At 34.0% G+C, this 17792-nt stretch overlaps 2 protein-coding genes across 2 annotated transcripts; both read right to left on the minus strand.

The window, feature by feature from the left end:
• Nucleotides 1–690: 690 nt before the first annotated feature.
• LOC115886984 lies at nt 691–1122 on the minus strand. Its single transcript, XM_030906312.1, has one exon. The coding sequence runs from the start codon at nt 1120–1122 to the stop codon at nt 691–693; it is 432 nt and encodes a 143-aa protein (XP_030762172.1).
• A 1552-nt stretch (nt 1123–2674) lies between these two features.
• On the minus strand, nt 2675–12448 carry LOC115886957 (GDNF-inducible zinc finger protein 1-like). The gene is made up of 5 exons (XM_030906285.1): nt 12223–12448; nt 11886–12099; nt 8481–8702; nt 4563–4772; nt 2675–2902 (listed from the first exon to the last, which is right to left on the minus strand). Exons 2-5 carry the CDS (start codon nt 11936–11938, stop codon nt 2701–2703), a joined length of 687 nt encoding a protein of 228 aa, XP_030762145.1. The 5' UTR covers nt 11939–12099; nt 12223–12448; the 3' UTR covers nt 2675–2700.
• Nucleotides 12449–17792: the final 5344 nt, after the last annotated feature.

Below are 17792 nucleotides of genomic sequence, written 5' to 3' on the forward strand. Positions count from 1 at the left end.
CAAAACTTTTAAACTAAAATTGGCTGTAATACTAAATCTAAATGAAAATAAAATATTAGTACGCCTATGACTCAAGAGTTTGGTTTGGTTTGGTGGTGACACGTGCGAAGAGATATGCATGGCTTCCACATTTCGAGAGGCGGGGTGAGACAAATCAAGTGGTGGGAGAGAATATGGCCGTAGATGCCAGGTCTAGGAAATATTCCCTAACATTAAGGTTTCTATCCAGGAAATACCTTTTTAGAAAGCATATTTTTGGACACAATTTAGTGTGTGTATTTAATTTGTTTTCTCAAACTTGGCATTTCTAAAAGTATCATCAGATAAATATTTTAAAAGAATATTTTTTTGTTGGTTGATTGACCGTGCCAACCAGGCTTCAGGAAATTTTCAAAACTTCATCTGGCAACACTGACAGTATCGAAGTCCTAGAACGGTAGACAGAAATCAAATCAGTCGGATTTTGAAAGGGGTTGGGTGTACATCATTCTACAATATATTTACGATTTTGAAGGTTATCCATACATCTCGAGACGTTTAATCTTTTAACAATAAAAATAATTAAACGTCCGGTTGTATCTATACTGCTCATGTTTTTGTTGCTGTTTCAGCATAAGTTAAAACAAGCATTAAAAAAATGACTAAAAATCAACTTTAAAAAAGGACAATTAGCAAAATAATTATAAAAAATTAAATCAAAGGTTCAAAAATACCTCCCTGTTGTGCTTCGCAATAGCCAAGACGGTTATAAAACTCTGACCTAACTTTAGCTAACATAACAGCGGGGATATTTTCTAACGACTGAACGATTTTTAATCGCAGCTCGTCAATATTCATGGGTCGTTCATGGTTATGGCCATAAATGGAGTTTTTTACATATCCCCACAGAAAGAAGTCATTGGGCGACAAATCAGGAGAACGTGGTGGCCAATTAATTGTGCCTTGTGTGGAAATTAGCCGATTGGGAAATGTGGTTTGAAGGAACAGATTTACGTTCCGCGCGTTATGCGCAGGACAGCCATCCTGCTGAAACCACACTTCCTCAAAATTGATTGGCAAATTTCGAACTGCTGGTACAATTTGGTTTTGTAGCATATCCAAATATTTGGCAGCTGTTAACATACCATCAATAAAAAAAGGCCCAATGATATGATTTTGCAGCATGCCAGCCCAAACATTTAGTTTTTGTGGATATTGTGTCCGCAGTGCCATACTAAGGTGCTTATTTTCTCGAGACCAATAACGTACTATCGAAGGATTGTGGTAGCCATGTAAGGGAAACGAGCTTTCATCTGAGAATAATATATTTTAAAAATAAAATTATTCCGATCGGCTCTTTCTCTTACAGCCTCGCAAAACTCAGACGTCTGTTACAATCTGCGGGAAAAATTTCTTGCGTGGTACTGATTTTGTAGGACTTATATCCATGCCTTTTTAAAACTCTGCGCACCGTTCGAGCATTGCAACCAACTTGTTCGGCTATATTTCGGCTTGAACAAGGTTCGCTTGTTTCGACAGCGGCACAAATATTAATTTCCTTGTCGGGAATTACCTTCTCTGCGCCTTCCTTATTGTCACAATTTCTGCACGCCGCAATGCAGCCTGTTTGCTCAAATTTATGAACAATGTTGCGTACAGTTGTGGCATAAGGCACAGGGCGATCTTGAAAGGTGAACACATAACGCCCAATGACCTCTTCCACACTTGAGGAAATGTAAAACCATTTAACGATATGCACCTTCTCTTCGGTCGTATAAATAGCCATTTTTGAAACACTTAACGTACACACCGAAACAGCTAGGCGAAAAGAATGATGCAAAAATAGTTTGGATCTCAGGTGATCTATTTCCTTTCCCCACCTTTTCATCTACATAAAGGTGCGTATTCACTATCCGAACGAACGAATGCTACTATCCAACGAGCGAACGTCCAGTCTTGTTCGCGCGGTTCTATAATTCTCATTCGTTTGCGAACGTCTTTGATATACCGAATGGAAACAGATGAGGGAGCGAACCGAATGGCGAACGGCCGCATGCATTCGGTTTGCTGTCCAAATATACCGAATTTCATTCCTTTGTTCTTTCGGATAGTGAATACGAACCTTAACATAAAGCACCGCCCCTCTCAATGCGTTCTCCCACCATGCTTATGCTTTACTTGCCCACACCCGTAAAAACCGGCAACACTGTATCGGTCGCACCGGCTTCTCGCCGGCCCCTTTGATGCTGTCTCTCTGTCTGTCAACCGGTCATTTATATTATTCTCTGTCTTACACGTTAAAATCCTATACACAGTAATCAAATGACCAGGTCGGTATAGCGTTTAACGCCTTGGGAGTAGCAAGGTACAGCTTGCCATACTAGAACCGTTCGGTATACAAGGAAGGTAATGTGGCTAGCACTACGCTTCAACCGCCTATTATTACCGCAGTATTGTGAATCCCAAGTACTCATTTAAGGCTGAGTCGACCTAGGTACCCAAACTATTTTTATTTTAATAAAAATAGTCGGCTGATGAAATGCCGGGTGTGGGATTCGAACCCACTACCTTGAGATTGGTAGACGAGAGCCTGTACCTCTACGCTACCGGGTACCTAGGAAAATAATATTATATCATATATATTAAAAGAAAATATTATTTATTAATAAAAAGTAGGTATTAAATTCATCATTATCAATATTTCTTATATTACCAATTAATTTACCTGGAATGAATACGACGCTTGAGGTGACGTTTTAAGTCGTATTTTCTGGAAAACTTTTTATCGCACTGTGTACAAACAAACATCTGTCGTTCTTCCGGTGCCAAGTGAAGTTTCTCGTGTTGCCTAAGTGTTGAAATATCTCGTGTTTGGTAGCTACACGTGGAACATCTATGGACATTTTTCTGCGATTCCTTCATTCTAATAAAAGAATTTCTTAATATTACAGCTTATTGCTTGAGCCGAAAAAATTTGATATCATGATCTATAAGATTTTCTCCAATGTTTTTCACAAAATATGCGAGCCGAGAGAGCACTAAGGTTAAAATGTTTCATAGATTTACAGATTTTATTTATGTTTCATAGGTTTCTAGTTTTTTAAATAAATTACTCAAATCCCTATTCCAAAAATAACATAATGCTGTCATAATCTATACTAAGTGAAGGGTCCAGGGGAAAAACACGATAAGCGCCATTTTACTAATTTTACAGAAGAGCACTGAACGGCCGGCGGCTATCAGGTTCTTTCCGTGTATTCCATATTTCTACTAGGCATATATCATAGGATTTAACAACTTATTTCCCTGCAGAGTTTATACATTTAGTAGGGACCAGTTCTTCTAACAGTGCCATACTCTATACGGAGAATCGGCTACCTCTCGCATCTACTTGCGATGTGTGTCATCAGTGTTTCACAAGTACACGGGACCTAAAGTTTATCGCCGAATCCGAACGGCACTATTTGAGAGGCTGTACAGGGTGGGTCAAATGGGACGCTTTCAAAGGGAAACACCCTTTTCTATAGGAAATAGACAAAAACTAATATCGGTGTCTGGAGCTCAATTCTGATCAAAAACATGATGGTGAAAACTGCAAATCGATATCTGGTACCATTTCGGAGTTACGGGGTGTTTCTCAAAAATGTGCGTTTTTAACAAATCTTTGTAACTTTTTTGTTTTTAACAAATCTCTGTAACAATTGCTGGTCACAGTTAGAATTTTTTGCATTACAGCCGGCGCGGCGCCTTTTAGAGCCTGCTTATTCAAAGTGGGCGAATTTTTATAAACTCTATCTCTATATCAAGAACAGGTATCAAGCAAAATATCAAGTGTGCTATATTTTTAAACGGTTGTAGAAAAGTTTAAACTATTTTCAATTAATTAAAAATATACAGGGTGTCCCATATAAAAAATCATTTTTTCTGTTGATAACTCTTAAATTATTAATTTAAAAAAAACTATATTTAAACCATTAAATTCTATGTAAAAAGGTACTTTGGAAATATTTTCATAAAAATACAAAATTTTCTATAGCAAAAAGGTTACAGCAATTTGTTAAAAATGTACATTTTTGAAAAACACCCCGAGACTCCTAAACGGTAACAGATATTGATGTGCGGTTTTCACTGTCATATTTTTGATAAAAACTGAGCTCCAGACACCGATATTAGTTTTGATTTGGTTTGGTTTGGTTTTATTGGAGATAGATTGCTTGTTTATTGGAGATAGACATCCTATAGAAAAGTATGTTTCCCTTTAAAAGCGTCCAATTTGGCCCACCCTGTACAAGGCAAATATAGTCAAGGTGATTTGTCATTGCGTTCCTTGAGGTGGCGGCTCGCTAGACGCTTTATTTAGATAAATAGACATGTTTATTTTAAATTAATAACGCGACCGTACTAGCTGGGGATCGACACACTACCGCTGAAGCTACGGCCGGACACCAACCAACCAGTTAGACCTACTGTAATATTGTAAAATCCTAAAATTAAGAAATAGGCGCTTATCAAGTTTTTCCCTTAGACCCTTCATTTGGCTTTTGTATCAAAGTTTTTATTTATTATGTTAATAATAAATTTACCTGGTATCAGTATGATCATCCGTAAGATGACGTCTTAAGTTTCTCTTTAACGTATATTTTTTCTCACAGTGCGCACAAGCAAACATCTGTCGTTCTTCCGGCGCCAAATGAACAAGATTGTGTTGCCTAAGACCCGACATATCTCGTGCTTGGTAGCTACATGTGGAACATCTATAGACCTTTTTTTGCAATTTATTCAATTCTTTAGCCCTAATAAAAGAATTTTTAATATTACAGTCATGTAACTCTAAAAATCGGGGTTGATCAAACATAACCTCACACATCTACCCATTAGAAGTCACAGACGATTGCTAAACAAAAAGGCATCTGCTGGATTTGTGTCTATGAAAGGAATGCGGACAAAAAACATTTAAATAAACAGCAATATATTTTATACGTCGACTTGACGAGTACGTCACCGCAAATCGCTCCGCCCACTCATTTTATTGGCCACTTGCAAATTTGTCGAATTTTTATTGATGGGACGCGTCGTCTAATTTTTTACGAAAAACATCGAGAGAATATCGTTTCCCCTCTCACGGATACCGCGTAGCTACAGAACGGACAGACGTACTGTACGTGCAGATATTCAGGGTAGATGCAGTCCGGGCATAAAATTAACGTTCAAAAACGTTTTTAAACAAAGGCTATACTTCTAGACAAAGACATTCCAGTCTGGTTCGAAAATAGTCGCAAAAGGAAGAACAATTTTATGGTGTGACGTCACGTCCGAATACACCCTTATCCTCAATATCTGATCGCAGCCAAGATTTTTGTTAAAAAAAAAATTGAACAGAATCATCCATATATTATGTTGACATTATAGCTGCGAGGATATTATTAGAGCCTTACATCTACGAAAGTTTACAGTGTCGCAGAAGTTTTAGATAAAAGATTAAGGTTTCCTATATTTGATAAAGTATTATTTTTTAATTTTATATAAATGTCACAATACACCAAAACACTTTACTTTTAAAAACTGGACGTGTTTTTCACTAACCATGATACCATTATTAACAGATGATTAAAACTGTGATGTAAGATTTAATCATCTGCTGCATGGTTAGCGAAAAGCGCGTAGTGTTTAAAAGTAAAGAGTCTCAAAACACCAAAGGTTCCAACCCCCAACCCCCATCTATAATTTATATAAATGTGCCAATTTTCAGCCATCTAGATGAAAAAAATTGTCGTTAATTTCAACCAGCCGATTCTCGGGGCAGACGCCAAAAATAACTGATAAAAGACCGTTTGTCACTCAAATATCTATCTATTATTCATGAATTTACAGTTGAAGGTTGAAATTTTTGGTGTTGCAACAGCAAAATAAAACATTAAATCACCACAATATACCAAAACGCTTTTACTTTTACACTGGACGCGCGTTTCGCTAACCATGTAGCATGTTACAATCTTTACATGAAATCAGAAATATGTTGGGCAAACTAGAAGATCAATATTAACTAGATTTAAAGAACATATAGCTCAGATAAGACACGGTAGACCGAATAAATCTTGCGTTGCTGAACATATTGTTATTACAGAACATTGTATAGATATTAATAATTTAAAATTAGTTAAACAAGTCTCAAATTACAGGCAATTAGATGCTTATGAGAACGTCAAAATTAACAAATGTAAAGATAGTATGAACAGAGACAATGACCCAATTCCTTCCAGTTCTCTGTTCCTACTGCTCTAGTTTCGGTAACTAATTGTTACGCCCGGTTAGTTTTGACTCGCTTGGTTAGTTTTTGCCACGCCCACTCAGAACCAACTGAGCAAGTATATAAACGCTCAATTTTGTAGACATTAGTTTAGTTTTAATCATCTGCTGGTTATGCTAACATGGTTAGCGAAATGCGCGTCCAGTGTAAAAGTAAAAGTGTTTTGGTGTATTGTGGTGATTTGGTGTTTTATTTTGCTTCATAAATTTAGATTAATGTAAATAAATAAATATTTTATATGCAAAGTTAAATTTTGCCGCAAAAAATTGCCTTGTGTGATGCAAACTACGAATAATTCGTCGATATACCGGGTGCGTTTCAAAACTGTTTCACCCCTATAACTTCTTTATTTTTTCAGATAAAAAAACGAGATTTGCATGGTATGTTAGTATATGACATAAATTAGGATTGATTGACTCATTCAGTTTTTTTTCGGTTACTGCCTTTTTCACCGGAAATGACTACAACTTTTAATTTTTAAATGGCCCCCTCGGTATTTTTTGCTTTATTCAAAAGAAAATGAAACTCTGAATAATATGACATATCATATGTCAACTTTTAAAATTTTCGCTTAAAATAATCGTATTTTAAATTTCAATCTAGAGTGTCATGGCTGTGTTAAAATCACTAATTTTTAATCAAGGAGCATTGGAAAAATAGATTTGATCATCTAATGTTTTTAGTATCTTGTCCTGGCCGGTTAAAGAAGATCCAAATCGTATTTTTAAGCATATCTCATTTTTTTCAAATGGAACGAGGGTGGCTTATTAGCAATTTGGAAAAAGCATTTTTTACAAATAATTTAGTACCACACACTTGGTATTTCGAGTCAAATGGTCCTTATGAACCGCATATTACCATTCCAAATAAACATCATCATTTTCTATCAAATAAAGTAAAAAATACCGATTGTGCTATTTAAAAATCAAAAGTTGTAGTCATTTCCGGTGAAGCAGGAAGTGACCAAAAACAATTGAATACGTCATTAAATCCTAACTTATGTCATATACGAGTACTAACATACCAAATATCGTTTTTTATCTGAAAAAATACAAGTTATAGGGGTGAGCGACTTTTGGGACGCACCCGGTATAGCGGGTGCACAGCTATATTCCACAGATTCCAGATCATAAAACAGGAACAAAGTGGCTGATGCTGATGCCTGGAATAATATTAAATCAAAGTTTAGCGTGGAGTGTTCGGTTGTCGAATTAAAAAAAAGAGTCTTTGATGGCAACGTTTCGCCAGTTGTTTAATAAAGTGAAAGCTAGTTTGAAGTCGGGTGCTGATAGGGATGAAGTCTACAAACCTGCGTGGTTCGCATACCAAATCATGGCCAATTTCCTACAACCAGTTTATTCTCCAAGAGACACAATAAGTACAGGGTGGCTCGAATTCGACGCTCATCATTGGGATTTCGGAAACCGTAAGAGATACAGGATCGGTTAAATGGAGGCAAAGTTGCGCAATTTGATGCTCAATAAAATGCCGTATTGCATTATGAAAAATTCGGAATACTTCCGAATATATTCGAAAAAAAAACGGAATTTTAAATTTTGTTTTCTATTATTTCCTGGCTTTATTTGTTAAGATAACTTAAAATGAAAAACACATTTTCGTGGCCACTTTTACTGCTCTGTAACTCTGTGTGATTAAATATTGACTCTGACGTTTCGGCTTCTGGCGACCATCATCAACTTAATTTTTTTTAAATACGGACCTGATTTTTTTTCAATTTAATTAAATCCTTTCATCACTCTTAAAACACTATATATAGACACTTTGATATTTGGCGACGTTTCGTACAGAAAATTCCATCACCAGAACATTTTATGCAAAAAAAAAAAATGCAATACGGCATTTTATTGATGATCAAATTGCGCAACTTTGCCTCCATTTAACCGATCCTGTATCTCTTACGGTTTCCGAAATCCCAATGATGAGCTTCGAATTCGAGCCACCCTGTACAGAGATAAGTCATACATTTATGTATTATTTCTTGCAACAGCACTGAAAATCAAGACGTCGCGCGGCGGCGTTGCTCTACTACGGGAAATATTTGTCATTGGACGCATTTTTACAAATAACGTAGCGTGTGGGAAGGTGGCCGAAGCCGCAATACATAATTCGAATGTTCGCAAATTCACCAAAAGGACGTAGTGTCTGGGACCGACTTTACACAAAATAAATTTACCTGGAATCAATATGATTATTCTGAAGGTGGTGTTGTACGTTGGTTTTTGATGTATATTTCTTGTCACAATGCGCACAAGGAAACTGCTGTCGTTCTCCCGGTGGTAAATGAATTTGCTGGTGTTTGTCAAGACTTTTCCTAAATATTGTTTGAAAGTCACATAGGGTACATATATAGACCTTTTTCCTTCCATCGAACTTTTTACTTCGAACTTCTTTCGATCTAATAAAAGTAATAAAAATATTTAAATATTACACTCTTATCAAACAGGGTTCCTAAAAAATATAGCCTCACGAATAATAACATAATAAGTAAGAAACGGCTAAAGACGAAAAAATTTAGAACTAAATCACCCCATATGCTGATATTATTTTACCCATATGCTTATAGTTACCCTCCAATATATTTATAATAAATGCCCTATTTTATGTCCAAGAATCCAAAAATGAAATAAAATACCAGGTGTTCCATAAGAAAAAATATAACTTTGGTATGGATGTTAGTTCTGACACACCCTGTACATTTCAAAATAATTTTAAATTATGCATATTGCCTTCCCACATATTCATAAAATATTTTGTTTCTACATCTTTCCGTTTTCGTATAATCAACTGAGGCGAATGAGGTGCGCCACCCTGTATGTATAGGGTGGTCCGAATTGTATTCGGGAAACGTCAGCAGCATATTATGCAGATAAAAATAAGTAAAAAAGTTTGTTACAGTTGAGGGTTGGAACCTTTGGTGTTACACAGCGAAATAAAACACTAAATCACCACAATACATCAAAACACTTTTACTTTTACACTGGACGTGCGTTTCGCTAACCATCATCAGCAGATGATTAAAAACTAAAAAAGTTTTAGTAAAAGTGTTTTTGTGTATTGTGGTGATTTAGTGTTTTATTTTGCAAAAAAGTTTGTATAAATGTTGTCCTAAAATGCTTAGTTTCGGAGATACAGAGTGAATAAGTTTAGTTATCAAGTTACTAGTTATGAAAAACATGATGGTGAAAACCGCACATTGATATCAGTTACCGTTTGCATCAAAACATTATATTCCTTGATCTAGCCACAGCGCGAAAAACTGACCAATCAAATTCGATGTTCTGTTTCCAGGGTCAGAATGTTATTGTGTGCGAAAACATTATGACCCTTGATCTAGCCACAGCGCGATTCTGCCACGCGCTTTAGCATACAAAATACAAGTAATACGTGTTTTATCACTCTATTACCTAGCCGATTATTATAAAAATAAGTGAAAATAACTGATATAGAAACGTTAAATAATGGCCAAATACTACTTCCAACAACTTTTACATATTTGGATGTAGGTGAAAAAATAGAGCAAATTTACTATGTGAAAATGATATAAAAAACTGGATTAAAGAATAGCTTTTGGAGAAAATGTACAGCCGAAGGAGTTTTATATGCCATTTACAAATCAAAAGCTAAATGAAACTATGACTGAAGCTCCCGAGTTTTCAGATAATATGAGTTCAGATATTAGTCTACTAGCTACCCAAATTTATGTCTACAGCACAAGAAGCCACAAATCATCCGTGTATGCATTCCATTTCCTATTGGTCGAGATATTTTGAGGTTAAGGTTAGGGCATTGTTTATTGTTTTTGGTTATTTGGCGGGTTGGTTAGCGTGGTTATTTGGAGGGTGTTAATTCATTGGTTTTGTTTTTTTAGATAGACGTGAATTTAAGGTAATAGTCAGTTAATTTCAAATTCAAACACAAAATATAAAATAAACACCGAAATCGAAAATAAATAATAGGTTAGGTAGAAACGTCAAAACAGAAGGCGCGCGCAAACGGATGATTTGTGGCTTCTTGTGCCGTAGAAATAAGTGGTACCCAAGAATGATATGACAAATTGTCAAGGCTTCAGTGAGCACCAATCAGGGGAAAATATTAATGATGTTTCATTTGAGTCACTTATTAATATGTTGAAGGAAAAAAAATGCAAAATTTGGTACTACTACCCAAAGTTATAATAGATTTGTTACAAGACTTAATTAACGAAAAGTGCATGGGAGAGTTTTTTAAATACAGCTGGAAGCATCAGTCCGCTGAAGTTTAAGAGGAAATCAGTAATTCACGTACAACCAACGTCTATTGCTAGACGAAGACCAGAAATTGTAAGGGAATGCAAAAGAGCTTCTTTATATAGGCCGCCCAGCAGAATACGAACCCAAGAAAAGACCAAAACGGCGACACAATTTGGCTGATAATGTCAAAGCAAATCGCCCTAATGCTATAAAACATGGCGCTGCGCATTGAGCATCGTCTCATACTTAATTATTAATATTGTGCGTTTTTAAAATATTTTTTTTAATAAAAACTGGTTTCTTAGGAGGTATTTATTTATTTAAATAATTTTTTACCATCAAATATTCCAAATAAAGTATATCCTGCTTAATGGTGCTCGCTGTATTGTATGCAACATTCTGACCCTCGATTTGGCGCTCAATACCATTATGACCCCGAAAATAGAACAACACATTTGATTGGTCGGTCGTTTGCCATGCCGTGGCTAGATCAAGAGTCATGTTTTAATGCTAATCGTTTCACAGTTACAGTATTTCAAAAATGTGCATTTGTAACAAATTGCTGTAACGTTTTTGGTATGAAAAATTTTGTATTTTTAGGAAAACATTTCCAAAACACCTGTTTACGTGGTATTTAATGGTTTACATATATTTTTTTTAAATTAGTAATTTGATTTAGTTAAGAGTTATCAACAGAAAAATTGAATTTTTATTTGGGACACCCTGTATATTTTTAATTAACTCAAAAGAACTTCATCATTTTTTCGAAGCAAAATTTTATGATTAATTTAACAAAATATAGTAACATATAACAGTCAAATACATAACTATTATATCTACCTACCATGTTTATTTTTTGTCAATAATGACATGTATTGACTATTTCCTTTCTAAATATCTTGAGAAAAAAATGTCTTAACTTAAAAGTGGCTAAACAATTTAATTAAATGTAATACGACATACCTCGAACCTAGAAAGTTATAGTGGAATCAAATAATAATACACGTAGGCCACCAGCATTTATCGGACATCACAGGTGCTACTATCGCACAAAGGAACATTTCAAGTCTCATTATGCAATTAAGGTCTTAACTGTTTGGTTTTAATTTAAAAATAGATGCAGTTTTTTGTAAATAATTCAAAACTGGTTGTTTAAAATTGTTCAAATTTGACATGTGTATTCAGCATACTCAGACCTTTAATAACCTATTTACGACTTTGCTGTGAAATCAACAGGGGAGCCAATATTTGGACAGTTCAAAATTTGCATGCAATTTTCTATGTTTCCAATGATGATCACCACCCTGTATATGATTTAGGTATAATTTTTATACTAAGAATATATTTACCTGGAATCAACATGATCATTCTGAAGGTGATGTTTTAAGCCCAGTTTTGACATATTTTTTTTCACAGAGCTTCACTAAACATGCCTTTCTTCCAGTGCCAAGTAAACATATCGTCTAGGTTTGACATATGGGTATATTACCCCGACATATGTATTGTTTGGTAGTTTGGTAGTTACATATGGAACATCTGACCTTTTTCTGAGATTTCTTCAGCCTGATAAAAAAAGGTAATTATTGGAAAAACTGGGAATCGTCCGATTTGCACAAAAATTGGTATACGCCCTATTTTGAGGTTGTAGATTACGAATCTGTCTATTTTTTTCTGGCGGTCTCTTACCGTTTCTTCAGAAAAACGGAAAATTATTTCAACACTGAATTTTTCTTAGTTTCTCATATATTCAAAGTTCGGTGCACCCAAAGTTCCCGCACATATTTTGTTAGGTATTCAATAAACACTCAGATTTTTGCAATTTTCTCTTACTTTTTTAACCAATTCTATGCACAACAGGGGAAAATTTGCTAAAATAAATTTGTAAACAATCTGAAAATGTTGGGTTATGTCGTTATGTGTTTCTGACATCTGACAACTGACATATATCTGACATTTAAAATTTAAAGTAACGTTGCCAATGCTAAACCTAAACCACAGAATATCTAGCTACACAACAGAAATATACTCGAAATGAAAGAGCTAAAATTGCACAAATAGAATACTAGATGGCGCGACAATATCATAATCAGAATATGATTAGAAATTTTGAACTTTCGGTTTTGGATCGACGGCTCGTCGACGGCCTTATAGCTCGGCTAAATATGCACAGTTGCCAGATTCAAAAAGACTTCAATTGGCATCCCATTCTTTTTGTGTATAATGCAGTATGTGTTTCTTTCTATTCTTCTTTTCTTGTCAGATACACTTATATTAATTATTCCTTTGGCTATTAAAATAGTTTTAAGTATATTATTACAAAACATATACATTTTTAATATACACTATACCTTATAATGTTAACTAAGAAAATACCTTTAATTACTTTTTAAAATTAATAATATACAGGGCGATTGATAGTGATATTTATTAATGCTGGAACGTTAGTAATGAAATATAAGTTTAATAATAATGGAAATAATTTATTAAAATGCAGTACAAAAAGTGTTAACTCACTAAAATATACTATAATAACAAATTTCTTCCGTTTGCCACGTTATTTATATAGATCTAGGTAGATTTTAAAAAGTGACACAGGTACAATTAATAATATATTAGTTCGGCATAAAAGTTGCTGTCACGACATCGAACAATAAATTAAAATTCGTAAAATAAATTAAAATTATTAATTAAAGAAATCTTTATAAAGAAACGCAAGTATACCAAATTTGGGCCCAATCGAACTCCAGGAAATTATATCATAATAGTGTACTATATTATGGTACCACTTGATATGCTTTAAGGTACCATAATATTGCAATGTCACAGAAGATCCGTAATATACCAAATTTAAGAACAATCGAACGCCATGAAATGGTATCGTAATATGGTACTATATTAAGGTACCACTTTATATATATCATAGTACAATCATATTACAATGTAACCGAAGATACGTAGTATACCAAGTTTAAGCCCAATCGAACGCCAGGAAATGGTATCGTAATATGGTGCTATATTAAGGTACCGCTTTATATGCATCATAGTACCATCATATTACAATGTCACCGAAAATACGTAGTATAATATAATAATATGAAGTTTAAGCCCAATCGAACGCCATGTACGTAATATAGTACTATATTTGGTACCAGTTGATATGCTTCATGGTACCATAATAATGCAATGTCATCAAAAATACGCAAGTATATATCAAATACGAGCTCAATCGAACGCCAGGAAATGGTATTGAAATATGGTACTATATTCAGGTACCACTTTATATGCATCATAGTACCATCATATTACAATGTAACCGAAGATACGTAGTATAACAAGTTTAAGTCCAATCGAACGCCAGGAAATGGTATCGTAATATGGTACTATCTTATGGTACCTCTTATTATGCTCCATGGTACCATAATATTACAATATCACCCAAGATACGTTGTATCCCATATTTAAGCCCAATCGAACGCCATGTACATAATATGGTACTATATTATGGTACCAGATGATATGCATCATAGTACCATCATATTACAATATCACCGAAAATACGTAGTATACCAAGTTTAATCCCTATTGCCGATATGTACCTAATATTGCTATGTCATCAAATATGGTACTATAGAAGGTACCACTTTATATGCTCCATGGTACCATGATATTACAATGTCACTGAAGATATAGTATACCAAGTTTAAACCCAATCGAACGCCATGTATCGTAATATAGTACTATATTATGGTATCACTTGATATGCTTCTGAAAAAAACGGCGTCCAGTTGGAAGGAAAAGGACGATCGATGACATTTCCCATATAAATTTACATATAAAATGACAGTGATATTCATTTCATAGCTATCGTTAACGCCGTTTTTTCCCGATTATACAATATGAACTTGGTATGAACACAATCGAACGTCAGGAAGTGGTATCTTAATAGTAGAACAATACTTATTATATTGTCGCCGAATTACAATGAAAATTCAGGATTCAATTATACAATCAAACGTCAGGAAGTGGTTGTAATTTAGCTCATAAGATTTAATTCCAACTAACATGGCAAACTGAAAAAAACAGCTCTGATCTATTTTAATATGTTTAAATGATGTAGCAAATTTGAAGGTAGGCTTTATCAGGAAGTATTCGATATGAATTACACAATGGCAACACTGCACAAAATTCTTTTAAATTTTGTTTGTAGAAAACTGTTTTCTTTTAAATTTATTGCCCTCTATTATGTAGTAGCGAAACTAGCACATCAAAATATCTGATTTGGAGACAGACTTTTAAAGCCTGTCTCCTTTTGCTACCTACAATTTTATACATGTAACGAGGCTTCTGTTGCGTAGCTAGATATTCTGTGCCTAAACCCATTGATAAAAGAAACAAGTTTAGTAAGGTAAGTGGAAGTGCCCATAAGGATAAAGCCCCGTTCTCAGAACTGCGACTGTCGCCAGCGACACGTCAAGAGAACCAATCAGATTTGTACAAAATTCAAACAGCTGTCAATTTTAAATTTAGTACAGCTCCCATTGGTTGTTTGAAAAGTTTTGGCTTAATAATAGGGGTTTTCGGAAATAAAATCCTAGATTAGGTAGTTTACTAATCAGCTGTTCCAAGATCAGTGCTGAGAGTAATCAGCTGGTAGTTTAATTACGAACGGTTGGATCATTAGATTAACCGGGCAGAAACCGGGTTAACAATCACATTTAAATATATTTCGTGGTAAAGGTGTGGATCCGGTGGCTGACCTTGAAGCCCATATTTGCTGCATTTGATCATCGATACTACGCAAGCGCACATCGTCGATGTTGCCAAATTGCAGTTTATTTTTGAATTATTTGCAGTTAAAAATTTTTTTTTGAGTGTTATCAATAATATAATAATACAAATTCTATAATTAATTTTATAATTTCAGATTTATCTTGATATCCAAAATTAAGGTAAGAAAGATAATGAAGATTGTGAAATGAAAGTATTATGAATATATAAAATTGTAATAATAATAACATATTTATTTATATATTTACATTAAAATTAAAAATGATCGTTTACGTATTTTTCTTAATGGTTTTAAACTTATTAGAATTATTTTTATTTCTTCAAGTTATTTAATTTCTAGTTATTTACAGGCAACAATAGTTTTGATTATATGTATTGATGTATCGAAGTACTACCACGACGAGTCTTATAGTCCTATAATGTTACTAATATAATATTACTTTGATTATAACGTTTGTATCATAATTTCTTAAAAATATCAAGTTAGTGGATCAATAGCAATTTTAGACATATATTTTATCGAAGAGTGTGCTGATAAGACTAAAATAAGCTTTATGTTTTATCTTTTTCTCTTTAGAAGGGAGATGGTTTGTGTCGTAGAATACATTACAGTATTTTATATCGTATATTTTGATATTCTTTTCTTAATTTACTGTAATTTCTTGTTTCCAATAAAGCCAAATCTTGACAATATGGTGAAGGTTGAGTTTTGATCTTATTAGTTTAATACCTGTGTTTATACAAAACCAAATTAAGACTTAGTTAGTTTGTGATTTATATTAAGATCTTTCTTATAATATTTGTTATGTCTTAATCTTAATACTATATTATAAAATAAATGTTAAAATATCTTAATTTTGCATATCCTATTCCATCCTTCCATTAGGAAAAATATGGTTTATAAATCATATATGCTATTCTAAATTAGGTGTAAGAATAGAGAAAATTAAGGTAGCAGAAAAATTAATGCAATATATGTATAAACAGAATTAAACAAGGTAATTGTTAATGTTGCTGAAGCTGATTCTACAATTTTAATTACGGAGGCTAAAAGGCCTTTTAAGGCCTCCGTAGTTTTGATGGAATGTTAACAAAAACTATTATGAACATGACATGGAGCTACAGCATTTAAAAATTAAAAAAAAAAGAAAAAACTTGGGCACATCCCTTTTAATTTCCCGAATTTTTAATAAAGCCCTTTTTAAACGTTGCATAATAATCTAGAGCAATTAGATTAATTATAGGAATCTAGAGTTTTATTTCTATTTAATTTTATTGACTATGAAAATACATAATAAGCGTTCACGTGTTGTGCGAAATATTAAAATAATATAATAATATACCGGTACTATGATCGAAAAAAATAGCGTCAGCGATGACTATGAAATGAAGATCGCTGTCATTTTTTATGTAAATTTATATGGGAAATGTCCTCAATCGTCATTTCCCAGCCAACTGGACGCCGTTTTTTCGATCATACCAAAGGATCACACGGTATATATTGACAAAAAAAACACTGAAAAACACATATGAAGGAAAATTAAAATTATTTGTTTTCTACTGAAAATAATTCCGAAATAACTTGCATTCCGGCAACATCGACGATGTGCGCATGCGTAGTATCTGTGACTATATGCAGCAAAAACTCGTTTCAAGGTCAGCCACCGGATCCACACCATTACCTATTTCGTAAAAAGAGATAAATTAAACAAATAATCTTAATATCCCTTTTTAACGATTGTATAAGATCTATTTTTGGTAATGGTGTGGATCCGGTGGCTGACCTTGAAACGAGTTTTTGCTGCATATAGTCACAGACACTACGCATGCGCACATCTTCGATGTTGCCAGATTGCAAGTTATTTTGGAATTATTTTCAGTAGAAAACAAATATGTGCTTTTCAGTGTTCTTATGTCAATATATACCGTATGATCGAAAAAACGGCGTCCAGTTGGCTGGGAAATGACGATTGAGGACATTTCCCATATAAAATGACAGCGATCTTCATCAGGGGGGTGACAGTGAAATAGGAAAATTGGAAACAGTCATTAGTGTCATTCCTGTCATTCTCCTCACGACAAGTATGGCCGCCTAGACAAGGACAGCATTGTTTTTGTCTAACTATTGTCTAACTTCACAGTTTAGAATTGACAGATTTCAGTTTCAGAGACAACTTCAGATTTGTTCTAGAACAAATTCGAAAATTGTGTCGAAAATATTCGACGCCATTTTAATTCATTCCGTTTAGTTTCGTTTTGGAAGTTCAATTTAATATTTCGGCTGAAATTTATAATTATAAAGGTAATAAAGTATATAAAATATATATTACATGAAGAATCCTGGAGAAAATGACGTTTCTGCCGTAGTAGGTATGTCCCATGTATATGAAAAATAGGTAGTAAATAAACACTGTTTTTACATTTTTTAGATGCAAGAAAATGGTGTTATAATCTCTTTGATCGGCGAT

Source organism: Sitophilus oryzae, unplaced genomic scaffold (assembly GCF_002938485.1).
Source record: "Sitophilus oryzae breed Bouriz unplaced genomic scaffold, Soryzae_2.0 scaffold_54_pilon_pilon, whole genome shotgun sequence".
In the NCBI taxonomy this organism is placed as follows: domain Eukaryota; kingdom Metazoa; phylum Arthropoda; class Insecta; order Coleoptera; family Curculionidae; genus Sitophilus; species Sitophilus oryzae.

What these genes read in the sequence shown, in the direction of transcription:
- LOC115886984 (XM_030906312.1), bottom strand. Translation starts at nt 1,122, where the DNA reads ATGTTAACAGCTGCCAAATATTTGGATATGCTACAAAACCAAATTGTA.
- LOC115886957 (XM_030906285.1), bottom strand. Translation starts at nt 11,938, where the DNA reads ATGTCAAAACTGGGCTTAAAACATCACCTTCAGAATGATCATGTTGAT. An exon ending in AATGATCATGTTGATTCCAG is followed by an intron (nt 8,703 to 11,885) that starts GTAAATATATTC and finishes TACTTTTATTAG; the next exon opens with ATCGAAAGAAGTTCGAAGTA. An exon ending in AATAATCATATTGATTCCAG is followed by an intron (nt 4,773 to 8,480) that starts GTAAATTTATTT and finishes TTCTTTTATTAG; the next exon opens with GGCTAAAGAATTGAATAAAT.